General features: G+C 50.2%; 12 protein-coding genes across 12 annotated transcripts; 5 read left to right on the top strand and 7 right to left on the bottom strand.

Moving 5' to 3' along the window:
- Position 1: 1 nt before the first annotated feature.
- Positions 2-871, bottom strand: BCR37DRAFT_349542 (tRNA-splicing endonuclease subunit sen34; the record flags this gene model as incomplete). Its single annotated transcript, XM_040867932.1, has 2 exons — positions 2-572; positions 615-871. 2 exons carry the CDS (start codon positions 869-871, stop codon positions 2-4), a joined length of 828 nt encoding a protein of 275 aa, XP_040724068.1.
- A 2,221-nt stretch (positions 872-3,092) lies between these two features.
- BCR37DRAFT_388320 (uncharacterized protein) lies at positions 3,093-3,542 on the top strand (the record flags this gene model as incomplete). The annotated part of the gene is made up of 1 exon (XM_040870610.1): positions 3,093-3,542. The coding sequence occupies one exon, from the start codon at positions 3,093-3,095 to the stop codon at positions 3,540-3,542; it is 450 nt and encodes a 149-aa protein (XP_040724069.1).
- A 271-nt stretch (positions 3,543-3,813) lies between these two features.
- On the top strand, positions 3,814-4,647 carry BCR37DRAFT_82186 (uncharacterized protein). Its single transcript, XM_040872495.1, has one exon. The coding sequence runs from the start codon at positions 4,290-4,292 to the stop codon at positions 4,605-4,607; it is 318 nt and encodes a 105-aa protein (XP_040724070.1). The 5' UTR covers positions 3,814-4,289; the 3' UTR covers positions 4,608-4,647.
- Positions 4,648-4,720: 73 nt separating this feature from the next.
- On the bottom strand, positions 4,721-5,437 carry BCR37DRAFT_82278 (DASH complex subunit Dad3-domain-containing protein). Its single transcript, XM_040872496.1, has one exon. The coding sequence runs from the start codon at positions 5,345-5,347 to the stop codon at positions 5,081-5,083; it is 267 nt and encodes an 88-aa protein (XP_040724071.1). The 5' UTR covers positions 5,348-5,437; the 3' UTR covers positions 4,721-5,080.
- A 90-nt stretch (positions 5,438-5,527) lies between these two features.
- On the top strand, positions 5,528-6,448 carry BCR37DRAFT_349532 (histidinol phosphate phosphatase H; the record flags this gene model as incomplete). The annotated part of the gene is made up of 1 exon (XM_040867930.1): positions 5,528-6,448. One exon carries the CDS (start codon positions 5,528-5,530, stop codon positions 6,446-6,448), a length of 921 nt encoding a protein of 306 aa, XP_040724072.1.
- Positions 6,449-6,526: 78 nt separating this feature from the next.
- On the bottom strand, positions 6,527-7,052 carry BCR37DRAFT_394006 (iron sulfur cluster assembly protein 1, mitochondrial precursor; the record flags this gene model as incomplete). Its single annotated transcript, XM_040871390.1, has 2 exons — positions 6,527-6,595; positions 6,642-7,052. 2 exons carry the CDS (start codon positions 7,050-7,052, stop codon positions 6,527-6,529), a joined length of 480 nt encoding a protein of 159 aa, XP_040724073.1.
- Positions 7,053-7,249: 197 nt separating this feature from the next.
- Positions 7,250-8,081, bottom strand: BCR37DRAFT_369740 (DNA-directed RNA polymerase II complex subunit Rpb9; the record flags this gene model as incomplete). The annotated part of the gene is made up of 3 exons (XM_040868319.1): positions 7,628-8,081; positions 7,360-7,492; positions 7,250-7,312 (listed from the first exon to the last, which is right to left on the bottom strand). The coding sequence occupies exons 1-3, from the start codon at positions 7,783-7,785 to the stop codon at positions 7,250-7,252; spliced, it is 354 nt and encodes a 117-aa protein (XP_040724074.1). The 5' UTR covers positions 7,786-8,081.
- A 104-nt stretch (positions 8,082-8,185) lies between these two features.
- Positions 8,186-8,604, top strand: BCR37DRAFT_394007 (ribosomal protein S10 domain-containing protein; the record flags this gene model as incomplete). The annotated part of the gene is made up of 2 exons (XM_040871391.1): positions 8,186-8,533; positions 8,581-8,604. 2 exons carry the CDS (start codon positions 8,186-8,188, stop codon positions 8,602-8,604), a joined length of 372 nt encoding a protein of 123 aa, XP_040724075.1.
- An 84-nt stretch (positions 8,605-8,688) lies between these two features.
- BCR37DRAFT_394008 (6,7-dimethyl-8-ribityllumazine synthase) lies at positions 8,689-9,326 on the bottom strand (the record flags this gene model as incomplete). Its single annotated transcript, XM_040871392.1, has 2 exons — positions 8,689-8,736; positions 8,778-9,326. 2 exons carry the CDS (start codon positions 9,324-9,326, stop codon positions 8,689-8,691), a joined length of 597 nt encoding a protein of 198 aa, XP_040724076.1.
- An 81-nt stretch (positions 9,327-9,407) lies between these two features.
- Positions 9,408-10,399, top strand: BCR37DRAFT_80239 (soluble NSF attachment protein). Its single transcript, XM_040872491.1, has one exon. The coding sequence runs from the start codon at positions 9,477-9,479 to the stop codon at positions 10,344-10,346; it is 870 nt and encodes a 289-aa protein (XP_040724077.1). The 5' UTR covers positions 9,408-9,476; the 3' UTR covers positions 10,347-10,399.
- A 53-nt stretch (positions 10,400-10,452) lies between these two features.
- BCR37DRAFT_349590 (Sodium:solute symporter family-domain-containing protein) lies at positions 10,453-12,698 on the bottom strand (the record flags this gene model as incomplete). The annotated part of the gene is made up of 4 exons (XM_040867936.1): positions 10,453-11,962; positions 12,002-12,301; positions 12,347-12,419; positions 12,461-12,698. 4 exons carry the CDS (start codon positions 12,696-12,698, stop codon positions 10,453-10,455), a joined length of 2,121 nt encoding a protein of 706 aa, XP_040724078.1.
- Positions 12,699-13,570: 872 nt separating this feature from the next.
- BCR37DRAFT_381360 (Bystin-domain-containing protein) lies at positions 13,571-14,996 on the bottom strand. The gene has a single exon (XM_040869680.1). It carries the CDS (start codon positions 14,907-14,909, stop codon positions 13,614-13,616), a length of 1,296 nt encoding a protein of 431 aa, XP_040724079.1. The 5' UTR covers positions 14,910-14,996; the 3' UTR covers positions 13,571-13,613.
- Positions 14,997-15,409: the final 413 nt, after the last annotated feature.

A 15,409-nucleotide genomic window follows, 5' to 3' on the forward strand; every position in this document is an offset into this window, starting at 1 on the left:
ATCACATCCCTGCCCACTGTATAGTAAAGCAGCTGTATGCTTCTTTCTCTGATTCATTCTTGTCCTTTGCGTCTTGAGCCGGCCGTGTCGCGCCAATCAGCCAGGCCTTCTTCACTGCCGTTCCTAATCTGCCACAAGCAACAAGATCCATCACTTGGAACGGTTCATCGTATGCCAAGCCTGTAGCTAGGAAATGCGAATGGAAGCGTAGCGGGTCACCTGGATACGCGACAAAATATCCACCAAACCGAAGACCTGGTGTCATAAAGTAGCCGTGATGATGCAGATGCGTATACAACGCACATTGTCGCTCATTGATCTTGGGAAATGCAGGAGAGTCCAGTGATAGCGTACACGTGGACACTGCAGCCTGATCGAGAAGGATGGGCGATGATGCCATATCAATTTGCACTGGCAATGCTTCGGTCTCGACAGACTTTGTAGATGTTATAGCACGTTGTGCTTCCTCTCGTTCAAGCACCTGCGTCAACCCGCGTTCAACCAAAACAGCACGCCGTACAGCCCAAGCGTGCGTGCGTGTTGCTTCTGCTTTTTCACGCTCAATGGCTTTTCTTTCCTGGTGATACCGTTCAATTTGTTCAAAAGTCCTCGACTCGGTCGTCTTTCTATGCGCCGCTGCGTCGTCCACCAGAATAGCACCAGCATGACGAACGAGCCAGACGGCTTCTTCGGGCATGAGCTGGAGTGGCAGGCCAAGAAAGACACTCTGCTGTGGAATTTGAAAGAGCGTGCCGCCTAGGACGCCGCATATCTGGTATTGTTCTCGAAGCAGCTGGACAGTAGAGAGGTCAAAGATGAGGAGCTGACCTGCGATGCAATGGATGACAATGTCAGCATGATGAGAGGTCATGTATCCTGCCAAGTAGAGTGTAAGGAAGAAGTTGCAGAATGAAAGTCCCGAGGATTCCCATCTGAAGTAGGAACGCGACTTCCAAGGACATCATCACAACAGCGCAAAGCATCCAGGCCCCAAAAGCACGATGGAGAACCCGCATCAAGAGCAGCAGAATGCCATCATGACGCGCATCATCGGCAATGTAGAGAAACTCAACGAAGCCGTCATTGAACTCAACAAATCGCTCGAGGTATGATCCGAACCAAACAACATCAATAGGAAGCATTCGGCTGACTTTCAAGACTGTCAATAGGCATAACATGAACATTGAGCTTGCGAGTCAGATGTGGGCAAACTACGGAAAGAATACGGGCTTCTATCTTGAGAATGCAGGACCGGTCCCGGAGTCGGCGCGAAACACTACACAATAGCGCGATACCGTCGATGTCGACACGCATGGTTCAGGGAAGCTCACTGAGCTCATATTTTGAGCATTGGCGCATTTCTATTGTGGCATGGGCATGTAATTATTAGCATCGAAGCATGTGACGATCCAGCTACCTATTCAAGACTGGAACGCAACGCATGCGCTCCGAGTGGTCTTGTGTCTGCTGGACATCCAAAACAAATCATCAGACAAGCTGCCAGCTTGAGCTAGTTCGCGTATTTTCGCGCCGTTGATCAAATTATGGTGGACACAGTAGACCATCAAAGGCAGCGATGTATTTTGTTTAGTGTATCGAGTCTAAGATGACATTTCAATGAGCTCGCGCACGTTCCTTGAAAGGAAGGACCTTGCTTTCCTCGATGATGTCAGCATGAGAGTTCTGTGAAGACAATGCGAAGAGGCAAGAATCGAAGGATGGACATGCATGCGCGTCGTTGGCAAAAGCAGCTGAACTACTAGTGGGAGAAGGTATTGCACAGCGCAAGGTCAAGTGGCAAGGTAAAGCATTGCGTTGGCGGAATTCATTTCTGGCGGCTTTATCCCAAGATCCCATCAAAGGGCGGGACTATTGCAAAGAGATTGATTGAGGGAAAGGTCAGCAAGCAGTTTGTCGGTGGAGAGCTGGTGAGTGCAATATCACGACTGAGGGAACGGGCATGAAGTGGTGCGCATGCATCACCAAGATTGCTTCTAGGATGAGTTGCCAACGCGGAATGCTAGTAGCCTGAGGTCTGCTTGCAATTGCATTGCAGCATCGCTTCCTCTGGAAGAGGCCATCTCACTTTCAAGAAGCTTTTCTATATCAGCCCTTCCTTCAGACGGCGACAACTCCATCGCTGTGTATTGCGGAGGGCACGAGAGGTATTGCTGATCTCGTTGGATTGCGTTGCTAGTCATTCTGGGGCTGCAGCTGAGGTCGCGAGTGTTCAAGTCCGGTGCGTTCTTTGGTCAACAATCGTGAAGATGGCTTGGGATGAGTGATGGCTGCATCGTTGCTATTGCTCCTGACTACGTTCTGTGCAGACTGTGCTGTGCTTCATCTACGGCGAATGACTTGCTGCCAAGTTGATGGTCATTTCATCAGCATGCGACTCGCCACTGTCGTGTTCAGTGAGAGTCAAACATGCGACGACGTGTATCGCCGCCTTGCTTCGTCACGCACAAACACGGGCTGCTCAGACAAACAGGCGTCCTGCACGCGCTCTTTTTTCTTGCTCGACCACCCGATGCATCTATGTGCCATCTGCCTCTTTGACACCTCGAGTGAGTAGCGCCCACTGCGAGTCAGTCGGCCCGATTTACCCCTGAGATGCTTGACGTACGCGTGGCACCGACTCTAGAAACCAGAGTACAGAGTACAGACCTTGTGGCAATTTGATCACATGTGCCATGGTCCACGTGAGCCAAAAACTTCTCCATGCTTGGCATGCCCTCTTGTCAGGCTAATCTCAGCTCTGTGATCCATGTGCCTGCATACGACGTATGTCAATCGTGCCAGCTGATGTTGCTCAATCGTGGCATGAGTCTCATTTGGCTAGTGGTTGTGCGGGAATTTCGCCACATGATTGAGTGCTACTGGACCTGAAAAGCATATGGTCGTCAGTGATTCTGCACATCACATCCTGCACCTGCGGCCCAGTGATCGGGAGACGCAGATGTCGCTGATGAGGGCTGGGCCTGATGGCGAGCGAATCTGAAGGATATAAGAAGGGGTTCCCATCCTCTGCACTCCCTTCAATCAAGAAACCCTTCAGCCATTGCAATCAGAAGCCTCACGATATGACAGCAATGGCACACTGGTCGCTCATCATCTTACTGTTCTCGGAACTCGTCGCTTCAGCTACTTCTGGCTTAACACAAGCCGATATAGACCAATGCCACTCGCTCTTTGCGTATCATACGCGACCAGGTGCGGCCCCGGACGTTTCGCAAGCCGGATGTACCCAAGCGTGTACGGATATGGTCAAAGACGCAAAAAAATATATTTTGTGCCAGCCCAGGACCTACACTGCGGGAGAACACAAGTCAAGTGACCCTGCAGGCGTCTGCGGTTGTACTGTGGTCTATCAGCGTTCAAATGCAACTACAAATGGTTGTAACACCGACCAACCGAATGATGCGGGGGTGCAGACCTTCCTCAACAAATTGCGAACAATATTTGGATTCAAAGCATTTCCACCAATGTACCCTGTCAAATGTTACGTGCCTCATCATTCCATCGAGGTCAATATCGGCTGATCTGGCGTTGGCATTGCAGATCGAAAAGCACCCAGAATTAGACTCGGAGCTCGAATAATTTGCGATTCAATACTTGAGGATGCCGAAGCACAACATGCTGAAGCTGCACTTCTCTCTTAGCCTTTGCTATTTCACTTAATTCAACCTTTTCTAATTTCATTCATCGTTGCCTTCATAAACACCCGCGATATGAGTTAGGAGTCTTCCTTTCGTCTTTCGCGACGTGTGCTGTGTTCCATCTGGTGGTCGCTGGGCTGGCATTGAAAGAAGAGCGAGCGAGGACAAATACTACAGACCATGCGCTCATCTGTATGCCGCGTAGCTCAAAAGACCCATTCAGGCTCCTCTCTTGCTCCTCGCCTCTCAGTGTATACCCTTCTGTTCTCTCTATCCTTGTCAAAGACGACAACCGCTCTGTTCTGCATCAGCTGATGAAATTTCCCATTTTGATGCACTCGCCGCAACTTAGTGGGATACAGATGGCTCCTCTGCCCTCTTACACAAGATGAACCCGTTTGCATGTAGATTGTGGTGGTGAGTCTTTGACAGAATCGCTGGCTAGTCTTGATGGTCAGATTCTGGGGATTGATGCGTCCCAGCATGCCATCACGGTAGCAAAAGAACATGCTGCGCGGCAAGGCCTCGCTGCGGAGTATCAGCAAGTTTTGGCGGAGACGTTACTCGAGCGTGTCAAGGAGGGTCGGGAAAAGCCATTCCAGGTGATTGCTGCCATGGAAATCATTGAGCATGTCGAACAACCTGCTCAATTCCTCGAAACACTATTGGGATCGTTGGAGGACGATGGATGGTTGTTTTAGAGTACGATTGAAAAGACGCTGTTTGCAAAACCTGCTAACGTGTACGTTGTCGGAAAATATCTTACGGCTTGTGCCAAAGGGGATGCATAACTACGACAAGTTTATTCCAAAGCAAGCACTCATTTCGTGGTGCAGTCAATTGGACGTCCAGGTGGTGGACACTCGAGACATCATCTATGAACCTTTGCGTGGAGCATGGATTGTCCTGGAGCCTGGACAGACGTGGGGTGAGCAGTGCAACTACTAGCACCACGAAAGCGAGCATAGTAGAAGGATGTCGTATTCGTATCTGTTAAAGGCATGCATGGACACATTGCAAGCAAGGCTTTCATGAAAACGTGGATGTGAGCCTTGCAAAAGGTCCGTTGGTGTGCTCTCCGGCAATGGAAGCCTCGCAGACGTTGTATGGATCTATGCAGGTGAAAGCAAACACTTGACCGCCACCTATTTGTAGTCTGTTGCAACGTGTTGCCCTTCCTTTCGTATGCAGAGAGCTCCAGCCTCCAGTGCAGCGCAAAGTCATGACGCGAAGCGCGGTGCGTCGCTTGTGGCTTCACTTTGGTCTGACATTGAGTCTTTCACCCTTCTTGCGCGTCCTAGCATGGCGCGCGCGTCTCTGCGACACAGAGCGCGATCTACCAGTTCCTGATGCCAGTTGCGTACTTGTGCACGGTATTGTACCGTTGCCTGCGTTGGTTCATCCAAACCCAGACGCGCCCTTCAATCTTCCATCGACTCATCTATATTGAGATTCGTCTGCTCCGCCAAGATTTGCCAGACACTCGACCTGAACAACGTAAAAACCAACCCCGTCTTGCGCTCAACAACGCGTAGATTATCCAGAAGTTGCGTTGCTGGCATTTGCGAGAGTGTATGAACGGCCTTGTTGAGTTGCGCGAGGTTGTCTACCAGACGTTCGTATTCAGCGAGAACTTGTTGTTCTTTTGGAGAAAGCTGTTCGTCGTCTGATGCTGCGAGGGCCGACATGGTTTATGCCTCTGGAGTTGTTTGTCTAGCTCGCCTGTAGCTACGCTTCGTGGTCGCGTTTTGTGTTTTCGCGTTTCTCCTTCTCGAGATGGAATTGAGGGCACAACGACCACTCCGAATTCTGAGGCTTCCTGAGGACTCCTCTCTGCTTCTACTTCTGCTGCATCAACAAAGCTAGTCATGCACTCGCATCACTCTCATAGCGGTCAGTACTGTACCCATGCAGCTGGCCAACTCGAGGAATGCATAACAGAAGCTGAAAGACAAGGCTTCTCCCTCTTCTGCCTCACTGAGCATATCCCTCGCTACGAACTACAAGATCTCTACCCAGGTGAAACACAGACTCTTGATGATCTCACAGATATGTTCACCCGGTATCATAAACATGCTAGAGCGCTGCAAGCTCGGTACAAGCAGGAGAAACGACCTATGCAGCTTCTGGTAGGTCTGGAAACAGAGTATATCCGGAAACCAGACTTGGCTCGGCTAGATGCACTCAGAGAGTCATTTCCTGTTGACTTCATGGTAGGCAGTGTACACCATGTTGATGGTATTCCCATCGACTTTGACAAGGCTACGTTCTTGAAAGCCATGGAACCATTCGGTCAAGACATATCTGCATTTTACAAGCGATACTTTGAGCATCAATTGGAAGTCATGCAGACCTTTCAGCCGGCGGTGATTGGACATTTTGATGTAATTTTACTGATGGCGCCAGAAGGTACAGATCTCCTTGCACACGAGGCGGTGTGCCGGCAAATGCAACGGAATATCGAGTATGCCGTCGGATACGGTGCTTTGTTTGAGCTCAATTCAGCAGCATTTAGGAAAGGTTGGGATTGCGCGTACCCGTCCAGAGCCATCATTCGACTGATGCAAGATGCCGGTGCACGATTCTGCTTGAGTGATGACTCGCATGGGCCAAAGCAGATTGGCCTGAATTATGCAAAGATGCAGGCGTATGTCAAAGAGGTCGGCATCTCACAGCTCCATCACCTGGAAGCAAGCACGGGCGAATTGATTGGAGGACGCTTACAGGTCAAAGTAGTGGGTACGGACATGGAGGCCTTCTTTGCATTCAAGGCGAGAGGCGAGACATAGCTCTGCAATACTTTGGATTTCTACTCAGAAGCAAAATCATCCCGCTAAACATAATCATTTAATGTGCCTTGCTGTTCTTTAAGCACCGAGAGTTTGTGGCCGTTGAGCGCGCTTCGACTGGTAGTCCTTGATGGCATGCTGTAGTGACTGGATTTGTTAGTAAGCTCATTGCGCATTTCAAAAAGGTGCTTACCTCCTCTGCAAGCATCGAACAGTGAAGCTTGACGGGCGGCAAGCAAAGGTCCTTTGCGATGACTGTATTTTTAATCTTTGATGCTTCATCCATCGTCAATCCCTTGATACGTTCCGTCAAGTACGAAGACGAAGCGATGGCTGAACCACAACCAAAGGTCTTGAACTTGACATCGGTGATTTTGCCACTATCATCCACACGAATCGCAAGCTTCATGACATCGCCACACGCAGGCGCACCAACGAGACCGATACCGACATCAGCGTCGCCTTTTGGAAGGGTGCCGACGTTACGTGGATTGTTGTAGTGGTCGAGGACTTTTTCATGGTAGCTTCGCTTGGTTTGACTGATGAGCCTTGGTGAGAGGCGCGTCACTGAGGGTCTGAGGAGAGCTGATCGGAAGAGCGACATGGTGGTAGATGAGGAGTCTTGATTGTCTTCGTGAAGTCTTGAAATGCCGCGGAGAGTGGCAAGTCACGTGCTGGTTTATCGGCAGTCAGGAATACAAAAGAAGTAGGTGGACTAAGAGTATAGCTAGTGGTTCAGGGGGAGGAGGACAGTCAGCTATAGTTTACGCCTTGAGCAGCTGAGGAGTCAACAAGACTCGACTAAGGCTGCACTTCTGGATCTTCGAAAATGATACCACACCCAGTGCACACGTAAAAGAGTGTCTAGCAAGTCAGCATATTCTTCGCCTACAGCAGATGAAAGGCCTCACCATCTTTGTATCTGCCTTGCGCTGTTGTGATTGAAAGAAGACGGCCTTTGTCTCATGACACCGCGGGCACTCCTTGTCTGACCGAGGTAGTGTTGGATCTGCTCCGAGATCTTGCGTCACGCCTGCTGTCTCTCTATAAGATGTTAGCTCATGCAGCTGATCACTCAAACGATTGAGGTATGCATTTCCGATAGCTGACTCTGACTGAGGCCCAAGATAAAGCCATGTTTTGTATGCATATCTCAATAGCTTGTGTACGAGACCTTACCCTTCTTTTGAAAGCAACTCATTCCTGTAGATACGTGACTCGGGCGCTTGTTCAGAGTACTCGCAATTGCGACACGCATAGATAAGTCTCCTGTTTTCCTTGTCTTCCCGGGGGTAGAGCAGGTTTGCGCATTCTATGCAGTACTGTAGGGTAGTCATAGACTCAAGCTAGAACAAGCTGGAAGGCGATCTTGTGTAGAAGAGTCTCGAGGAGCTTGGTAGATATCGGAGCAAGAGGCCGTGCTAGCGATAGTTTGCCCGTGGGAGGTCGACGTTCAGGCGTGAGTAGTTGTATTTGAAGTGGGCGTAGTGCAGTCTACATATGCGCAGGAATCATGCTCCACGCTCTGCTATTATTGATACAAGCCCTTCCCTTGGTGAGTACTAGCTTGAGTCTCTGCAATGCCTCCTTCCATCCAGACTCACTCCTGTATGGCTTTATGTGTGACTGTGCTTCTTTCTCTACCAAACACAAAATTTCAAAATTCAGGCAGCAGACGACGACCATCAAGACAGCCGACTACTTCCCTTTCTACATACACGGTCACCGCTTGGAAATATGTCTTCCTACGTCGCCGGTAACGAGAAGCAGGGTAAAGAGGACGCACAGTCTTCTGCCCCCATCCGCAGGATCCGCATCACCTTGACCTCGCGTCACCTCAAGAACGTCGAGAAGGTGTGCGCTGAGCTGGTGGGTCGCGCCAAGGGCAAGGCACTCCGTGTCAAGGGCCCCGTGCGATTGCCTACCAAGACTCTCAAGATCACGACCCGAAAGACACCTAACGGTGAGGGTTCGAAGACTTGGGATACCTTTGAGATGCGCATTTACAAGCGTACCATCGACTTGTACTCCCCTTCCGAGATTGTCAAGCAGATCACCTCCATCAACATCGAGCCTGGAGTAGAGGTATGTGGATTACTGATTGATTCTGGAGCGTATACTAACGTCGTCAGGTTGAGGTCACGATTGCCGCTTAAATTCTTGGTAGCATCATTCATCCATCTATCTCACATGACTAGCTTTGCGTGTTGTTTTTTCGATTGCTATAAATTGACTTGAGCCTATAGCCCTGCCGTCTTTGCCAAAGCCATCTCCACTGCTGCTTCTCCCTGTTTGTTAGCCACTTGATGCACCCGCAAATGATCCATACCCAGCTCGTGCCATGATTATGCTTGTCACCAGAAACACCCGCACGCGCCAATGCCTGTTCTTCTGTCAAGACTGTCAATACGCCAAAGATGACCGGTATCCTGCTATCCAATTGTACACGCATCAAGCCATGCGACACTGCATCACAGATATACTCGAAATGCATCGTTTCGCCTTTAATCAAGACACCGATTGAGATGACAGCATCAAAAGCACCCGTCGATGGTCCTTTTGTCGCTGCTTGACCTGCTGGAGTTTCAGCAGACGTACCAACAGACAACAAATCTGTTGCTGAGACAACACTTGATGTAGCAGCTTGTGCTTGACTCTGTGCAATCAACTGTTGTGTAGCAAAAGGCAATTCAAAAGAGCCAGGGACAGAGGAGACGTGAATGTTGTCTGAGCGAACTCCAGCAGCGAGGAGTGCTTCCTGGCAGCCTCGAACGAGTGGTTCAATGACGGTTGGGTTCCATCGAGCATGAACAATGGCAATCCGCAAGGCAGAGCCATCCATGTTCTTGGGAGCTGCAGCGGGCTGTTTGATAGACATGGCTGTGGTTGTGTAGCTGTAGAAAGTCAAAGTAGAAGCAGGAACGATGTGTAGGCTGTAGCTCTGGTCTGTGCTGCGTCGTCACCTCGCACAATCGCGCAACCTGCAACCACGCCCAACTCTCACTCCATCACAACTCCCCAAGCATCCATGTCAGAAGCCGATCAGCTCCTTGCAAAAGCCAACAAGAAGGCCAACTCTAGCGGTGGACTTGGCTGGTTCAGCGGCGGCAGTACCTCTAAATATGAGGAAGCCGCTGAACTCTACCAAGAAGCAGCCAACCAATTCCGTCTTGCTAAACGACTTCGTGATGCTGGCGCTGCTTTTGAGAAAGCTGCAGAGATGCAATTGAAGACGGATGAGGCGGATAATGCTGCCAATACGTATGTCGAGGCTTCGAAATGCTACAAGAAGGAAGATCCATCAAAATGCATTCAAGTCCTTGAATCAGCCATCGAGCGATTCACGCGTCGCGGCAATTTCAGACGCGCTGCAACGTATCGGCAGCAGGTGGGAGAGATTTATGAGCTTGAGTTGGTTGATGCGCCCAAAGCTATGGAAGCGTACGAACAGGCTGGTGAGTGGCTTGCCAATGACAATGCCGAGTCGCAGGCCAATAAGATGTTTTTGAAGGTTGCAGAGATTGCTGCACTTGAGGGGGACTATAATCGTGCTACAGATCGTTTCGAGGCGGTGGCGACGCACAGTGTCACCAACAGTCTGACGAAATGGAGTGTCAAGGATTACTACCTCAGAGCAGGCATCTGCCACTTGTGCAAAAACGACAGCGTTGCCATCAAGCGAGCTATCGAGCAGTACGCTGCGCAAGACATGACATTTGCATCGACGCGCGAGTTTCAGCTTCTCAATGAGTTGGCTGGCGATGTCGAGGCCGGCGACGCAGATGAGTTTTCCAATCATGTGTTTGTGTTTGATCAAGTGAGTAAGCTGGACAAGTGGAAGACAACACTTCTCTTGCGTATCAAGAACCAGATGAATGAGGAACCAGACTTGACTTGAAGTCAATCACATAGGAGCCTATTCAGGGCAGCAAAAATGAACGCAATGAATCAAGCTACGTGAGAGGTCTGCAGCATCTGCTAGCAATTGCCACCAAGTGAGGATGCTAGACCCATCTGGGGTCAGTGACCCCCATCTCCGGTGAGTTGTTCATCGAAACTATTGTTGCACGGTGCTCCTGCTTTGGAATCGTTACTCTCGACCTCCTTGCTTGCGAAGAATGCACACTGCTCCCTACACTTCTTGTTGATGTTCTGTGCATCAGCAAGTCCTTGCCATTAGGCTGTCCAAAGACGGCACGCCATACATTGATGATGATTTCGGCCAGAGCCACCCTGGACTCGACGAGCGGCATGATGACCACAATAACAAAAGAGGCAGCAAGGACCAAACCAGCACAGACGACCCACATTCTAAACGACACGACGGAAAATTCATACTTTGTCAGGAAGAGCGGGACCGGAATGGCAATGATGAGAAAGAAGGAAATCCCAACGCTGATCCATAGAGCTTGACGTGACGCGCGATTCAAGCCAAATGGATCGTCTTCGTTCGTGTATTCCGGTGTCATTCTGCCTGATGTCTCTGAACGGATTGAGCCTTCTTTGACCGGCATGTTGATGGAACCTGTGATGGCGAAATCGAAATTATCCGGCCAGAAACCACTGATGACAAGCGTTGCAATAAGGCCTGCCGCGAAGGAGGCAGCAATGCCTGACAATGCAACGTATATGTCTGCAAGGGCGAACATCGATACGGATCCATGCAAGCCTTTTGCAGCTGAAAGCCAAACGACGACGCCAATGACAGTCCCGAGAGCAGGAGAGAGGAGAGCAGCGATTCGAGGCTGCCGTTTCCAACAGATGGTGAAGAGCAGGGTAGGTACAGTTGAGCTGCACACAACACCAGTCAGGCAAAAGATCCAGAAGCATGTGGCGTCCAGGTAGACTGCTAAGCAGGATGCAGCAGACGTAATGCAGCCCCATGCAACGATAAACCACTGCGATGTTTGGATGAGTTCCAGATCTGTGGTGGATGGGTGTAGGTAGAGCTTGTAGATGTCATGTGTCAAGATGGCGGAAACAGCGACAAGCTCGGACGCTAGGGATGTGACGACCGTCATAATGACCACCACGAGCATCGCCAACGCACCCACCTTGCCTAGGAGGGTGAAAGCTGCAGCAGGAGCAACAAGCCCAGCACACATGTCTGCCATGCTCAACAAGTGAGGGTAAGTAGGGGTATCCTTGTCGTTTCGCAGGGCAACCATTACTAGACCCAAAATGCTAAAGGCAAAGACAATACCAAACCAAGCAAGCCCTCCAAAGATGTATCCACGAAGAGCATTACGCGGTCGAGCAGCAATAGCGCGCTGCCAGTAGACTTGATCATTGAAGAGCATACCAAATGAGGCGATGAAACTCAAAGCTCCAAAAGCAAGGGCATCGCCAGAGTGGAAGGTCAGGTACGTACCACCGTCCTCGCTCGGCATTGTGAGAGCTGCTTTCTTCAATAGATCGTATAGCCTATCAGGAGATCCAATCTTGTCGGATGTGACAAAGGTAACGACGAAGAATAGGAGCGTCACTAGTATGACCACGACATTGTGCGTGTAGCTTCTTGTCAGCAGAAATTACGGCGATGTCAACACTTACTCGGCAATCATGGTCGCACGCAGGCCTCCGACAAGGGTGTATAGAGCAACACTCATCACTGTGACAGTGTTTGCCAGATAGATGTTCGTCTTGCTAAGTGCTTGAGCAGCGCGAGAGCTCGCCATCGGCAGCACCATCGACGCAGCAAGATTGACGACTAGAGCATAAGCCATGAGCAAGCAGTGTACACTTGGTCCGTAACGCTTGTGAACAATTTCCAGAATCGTCGCGCAGCGTGGTGAGCACTGCTTGACCTTGACGGCAATGAAGCCAAAGAAGATCATTTGAACGGTCGCACCGCTAGTCTGGTCAGCCTGTTTATCTGCTCACATCATGGTCGCTTACCTTGAAGACCAAAAAGCGCCGGCAATGCCCCATTTGTAGGCGCTCGAACAAGCTTGTACCAGTGTTGTGGACCCTATTTAGTCAGCTGTGTTTGCAACTTGAGGGGATACTGACAAGTCCAGCTTGAAACAAGTGAAGAGCTGATCAGGAAAGACTTGACTGAACGACTGGCAGAAGTGAATTCGCTCGACTCATGATCGACAAAGGCATATCTCCTTTGTATGTAGCTCGTCGCAAGGAAGAGGAGGGTTGCTGCCAAGGCGAACAATAAAATCAATGCATATCCAGACCAATGCGGCAGTATATCTCGAAAGGCAGAGATGTGTCCTTCAGCGTCAGCATAACCATGCATGCCAGAGTGAGAGGCCATCAATGATTCGGAACCCATGGCTTCAGTAGGTTCTGGTGGTGGCGTGAAGAAGCCCAGCATCCCTTATAGAGGCCAAGAGACGGACAAAATCGTCGAGTGTAGGGAGAACGTTGCCGGTTCACTTGGCCATGGCAAGTAAGCACCGGTGTGAGCCGCGTGTTCAAGGTTCTTGGCAGCCAAGTGCGCGAAGAGACCTGTCGCAGGTGGATCGTGAGGAGTGACACATGGTGAAGTGCTACTGCGGCCATACACGACGCATACTCCTTACTCCTGCAGGGATTCGCTGGCTCTGATGTTCCGCATAGAGTTGAGTTGGGCACAGTGCCAGAGAGCGCGAGATGGGACAGACTAAGCAGGGAATGTCTGACGCTACTCTTGCAAACTCATCCCATTCGGACTAGGAAGAAAGTGACCCAAGTTATCACCAGCTCATTTGCACAGCTGATTTTTGTGAGATCTGGCTGGACAATTCCGGACAGGCCTAGGCCGTCTCGCATCAAATTTCTATCATTACCCCTGAGATACTCGCGACGTGGCAGATTGTGAGAGAGCCGCAACTAAGCGACGATGTATGGGAAGCGAAAAATGTGTGAAGAGCATGAAGCTGAAGATCTAGAACAAGAGGCGGCAGTCATATTACATTTTCTCGACAGATTACCACTGAGATGTAGCAATAGAGGATGTCGCAGTCACTTTATGTGCTAAGGATCAAAAAAGATGCGCAGTGACTGTCGACAAATACTCTGCGGCAGATCATGATCAGCTCGGACAAGGGCGGTCCTCGCGTTCAGATGGTCGTCCATCAAGTTGCGCTCAGCTACGGGCAAAAAGGCTAAGCAGGCCAATGAGGAAGCCGCTGATTCGTGCAATTGCTGATACATTACTAGAGTTGCATGTCTACGTCAATGTCCGGAGGGCAGGATCTCCGCGTGAAATGGAATGCTGCAGTTCCCTGCGAATCTCAGGACCAATCTGGTCGTGCCCTTTGACTCTAACGATTTCCAGTAACGCTTCCTTTTGCTCAACAGTCATATCGTACTTGTAACGCTGAGTAAAGACGAGCAAAGACTGATGCTCAAGTACCGCAAATGGTCTGTCCATCTGCTTCCACCGTAAAAAGTGGAAAACGAGCGCATCGACAACTTTAAATGGCAAGGCATACTTCTTGTCGAGCAGAACACGAATGAACAGCGCCGCTGGACCTGAAAAGTCCATTTCCGAAAGACGAAGTAGGGCAGCTGCAGAGTGCAGAACAGGAACAGATACTTTGCTGAGCACTGAGGCAACGATAGCACCCTCCTTGAGTGTGCAGGTCCCGCTTTGGACCAGTGGGAACAGGAAGCCTTTGAAGAATGCGGCTGGCTTATAGAGCGCCTTTTTGAGTGCCATGTAGAGATGGTAATTGAGCTTCTTGTTCTCAAAGATGTCTTCCCGGACACGCTCGAGTAAGATATGTGTCATGAATTTTTGGCATTGCTGTGCAGTCAAGTTGGAGACCAATAGTCGTGTAGCCTCGTACAGTGCATTGGGTGACCACGTATCGGGTCTCGTCAGGAAGAGGATGTCCTCCCAGTTGCGCAAGGAGGGAATAATCTTGAAGGCCTTTGGTAATTTGCCAGACTTGTAGCGAGAGAGCAGGACGCCAACCTTTGTGTAAACTTCGACAACTTTTGGAGGAAGCCCTGCAGCGTTACCGCTGCCAGTGTCAGGCTTACTCTGCTCTGTCGCCTCATGCTGCGCTATTCTGTCGAGAATCATGTCAGCCAAGGATTGCCGTGGTAGCGCACTCGTTGGCATCAGCTTTTCAAAAAGGGCTTGATCTTCTTCATCAATCTCCACCTCTTCCACCTCTTCTTCTTCATCGAAGCCATCAAACTCAGAATCCTCGTCCTCACTGTCTGGTGCCTCACGATGCGATAGTTGCGGGTTGCTCAAGGTATCACGTTTCGCACCCAGCGCAGGGAAATCTTCCTCTTCATCCACGAAGCCAGCTTCGATGTCCAGCTCATCCTGCTGTGCCCTGGCCAAGTCTAGGATCTTTCTAGACATCTTTGGGTCGACATAGGTCTCTTCCTTCTCTTCCTTTTCGCTGTGCTTGGCCCTTGACTGTTTTGCGAGCGACTTTCTGACGCTAGATTCGGCTGATATCTGCGATGCAAGTGGATCGTGCTTAGGTCTGACAGCCTTGGGCATCTTGGTCACCAGAGGAAGCAATGCAGACGGATGGCCAAATGGTGCAAGTTCAACTTTTTTGAAAAGGTCAAAAGTGCGGCGCAGGTGGCACAGAAGCACAGAAGCAGCAGCAGCAACTCCTTCTCTCCTTCCTGCACCAAGCCTACATCTACTGTTCTTCGCTGATCACATATCAGAGATGAGCCAGAAAGGAAGGGCACGGATGCACATGCTAACGCAGCTCACGCGTGCTTTGTTGTACCGAGACGAAAGGGATTCAAGGAAGAGGAAACATATGGAATCTCGTTAACCTGAATAAGAGTGAAGACAGCCATTTTAATGTGTCTGAGAATCCCCTGTCGCTCGAGATGACAAGAGACTTGTGAGACTGGCGAGATACCTGTCCATATGCATGACTAGGCCATCTATAGCATGAATAAGAACTTGAGACTGTCTGTGGTTGTCTGCGGCCGTGTCCCTGTGCCCGCACATCTGCTATACATCATCGATGGTCAGATCAG

Source organism: Protomyces lactucae-debilis (assembly GCF_002105105.1).
Source record: "Protomyces lactucae-debilis strain 12-1054 chromosome Unknown BCR37scaffold_14, whole genome shotgun sequence".
In the NCBI taxonomy this organism is placed as follows: domain Eukaryota; kingdom Fungi; phylum Ascomycota; class Taphrinomycetes; order Taphrinales; family Protomycetaceae; genus Protomyces; species Protomyces lactucae-debilis.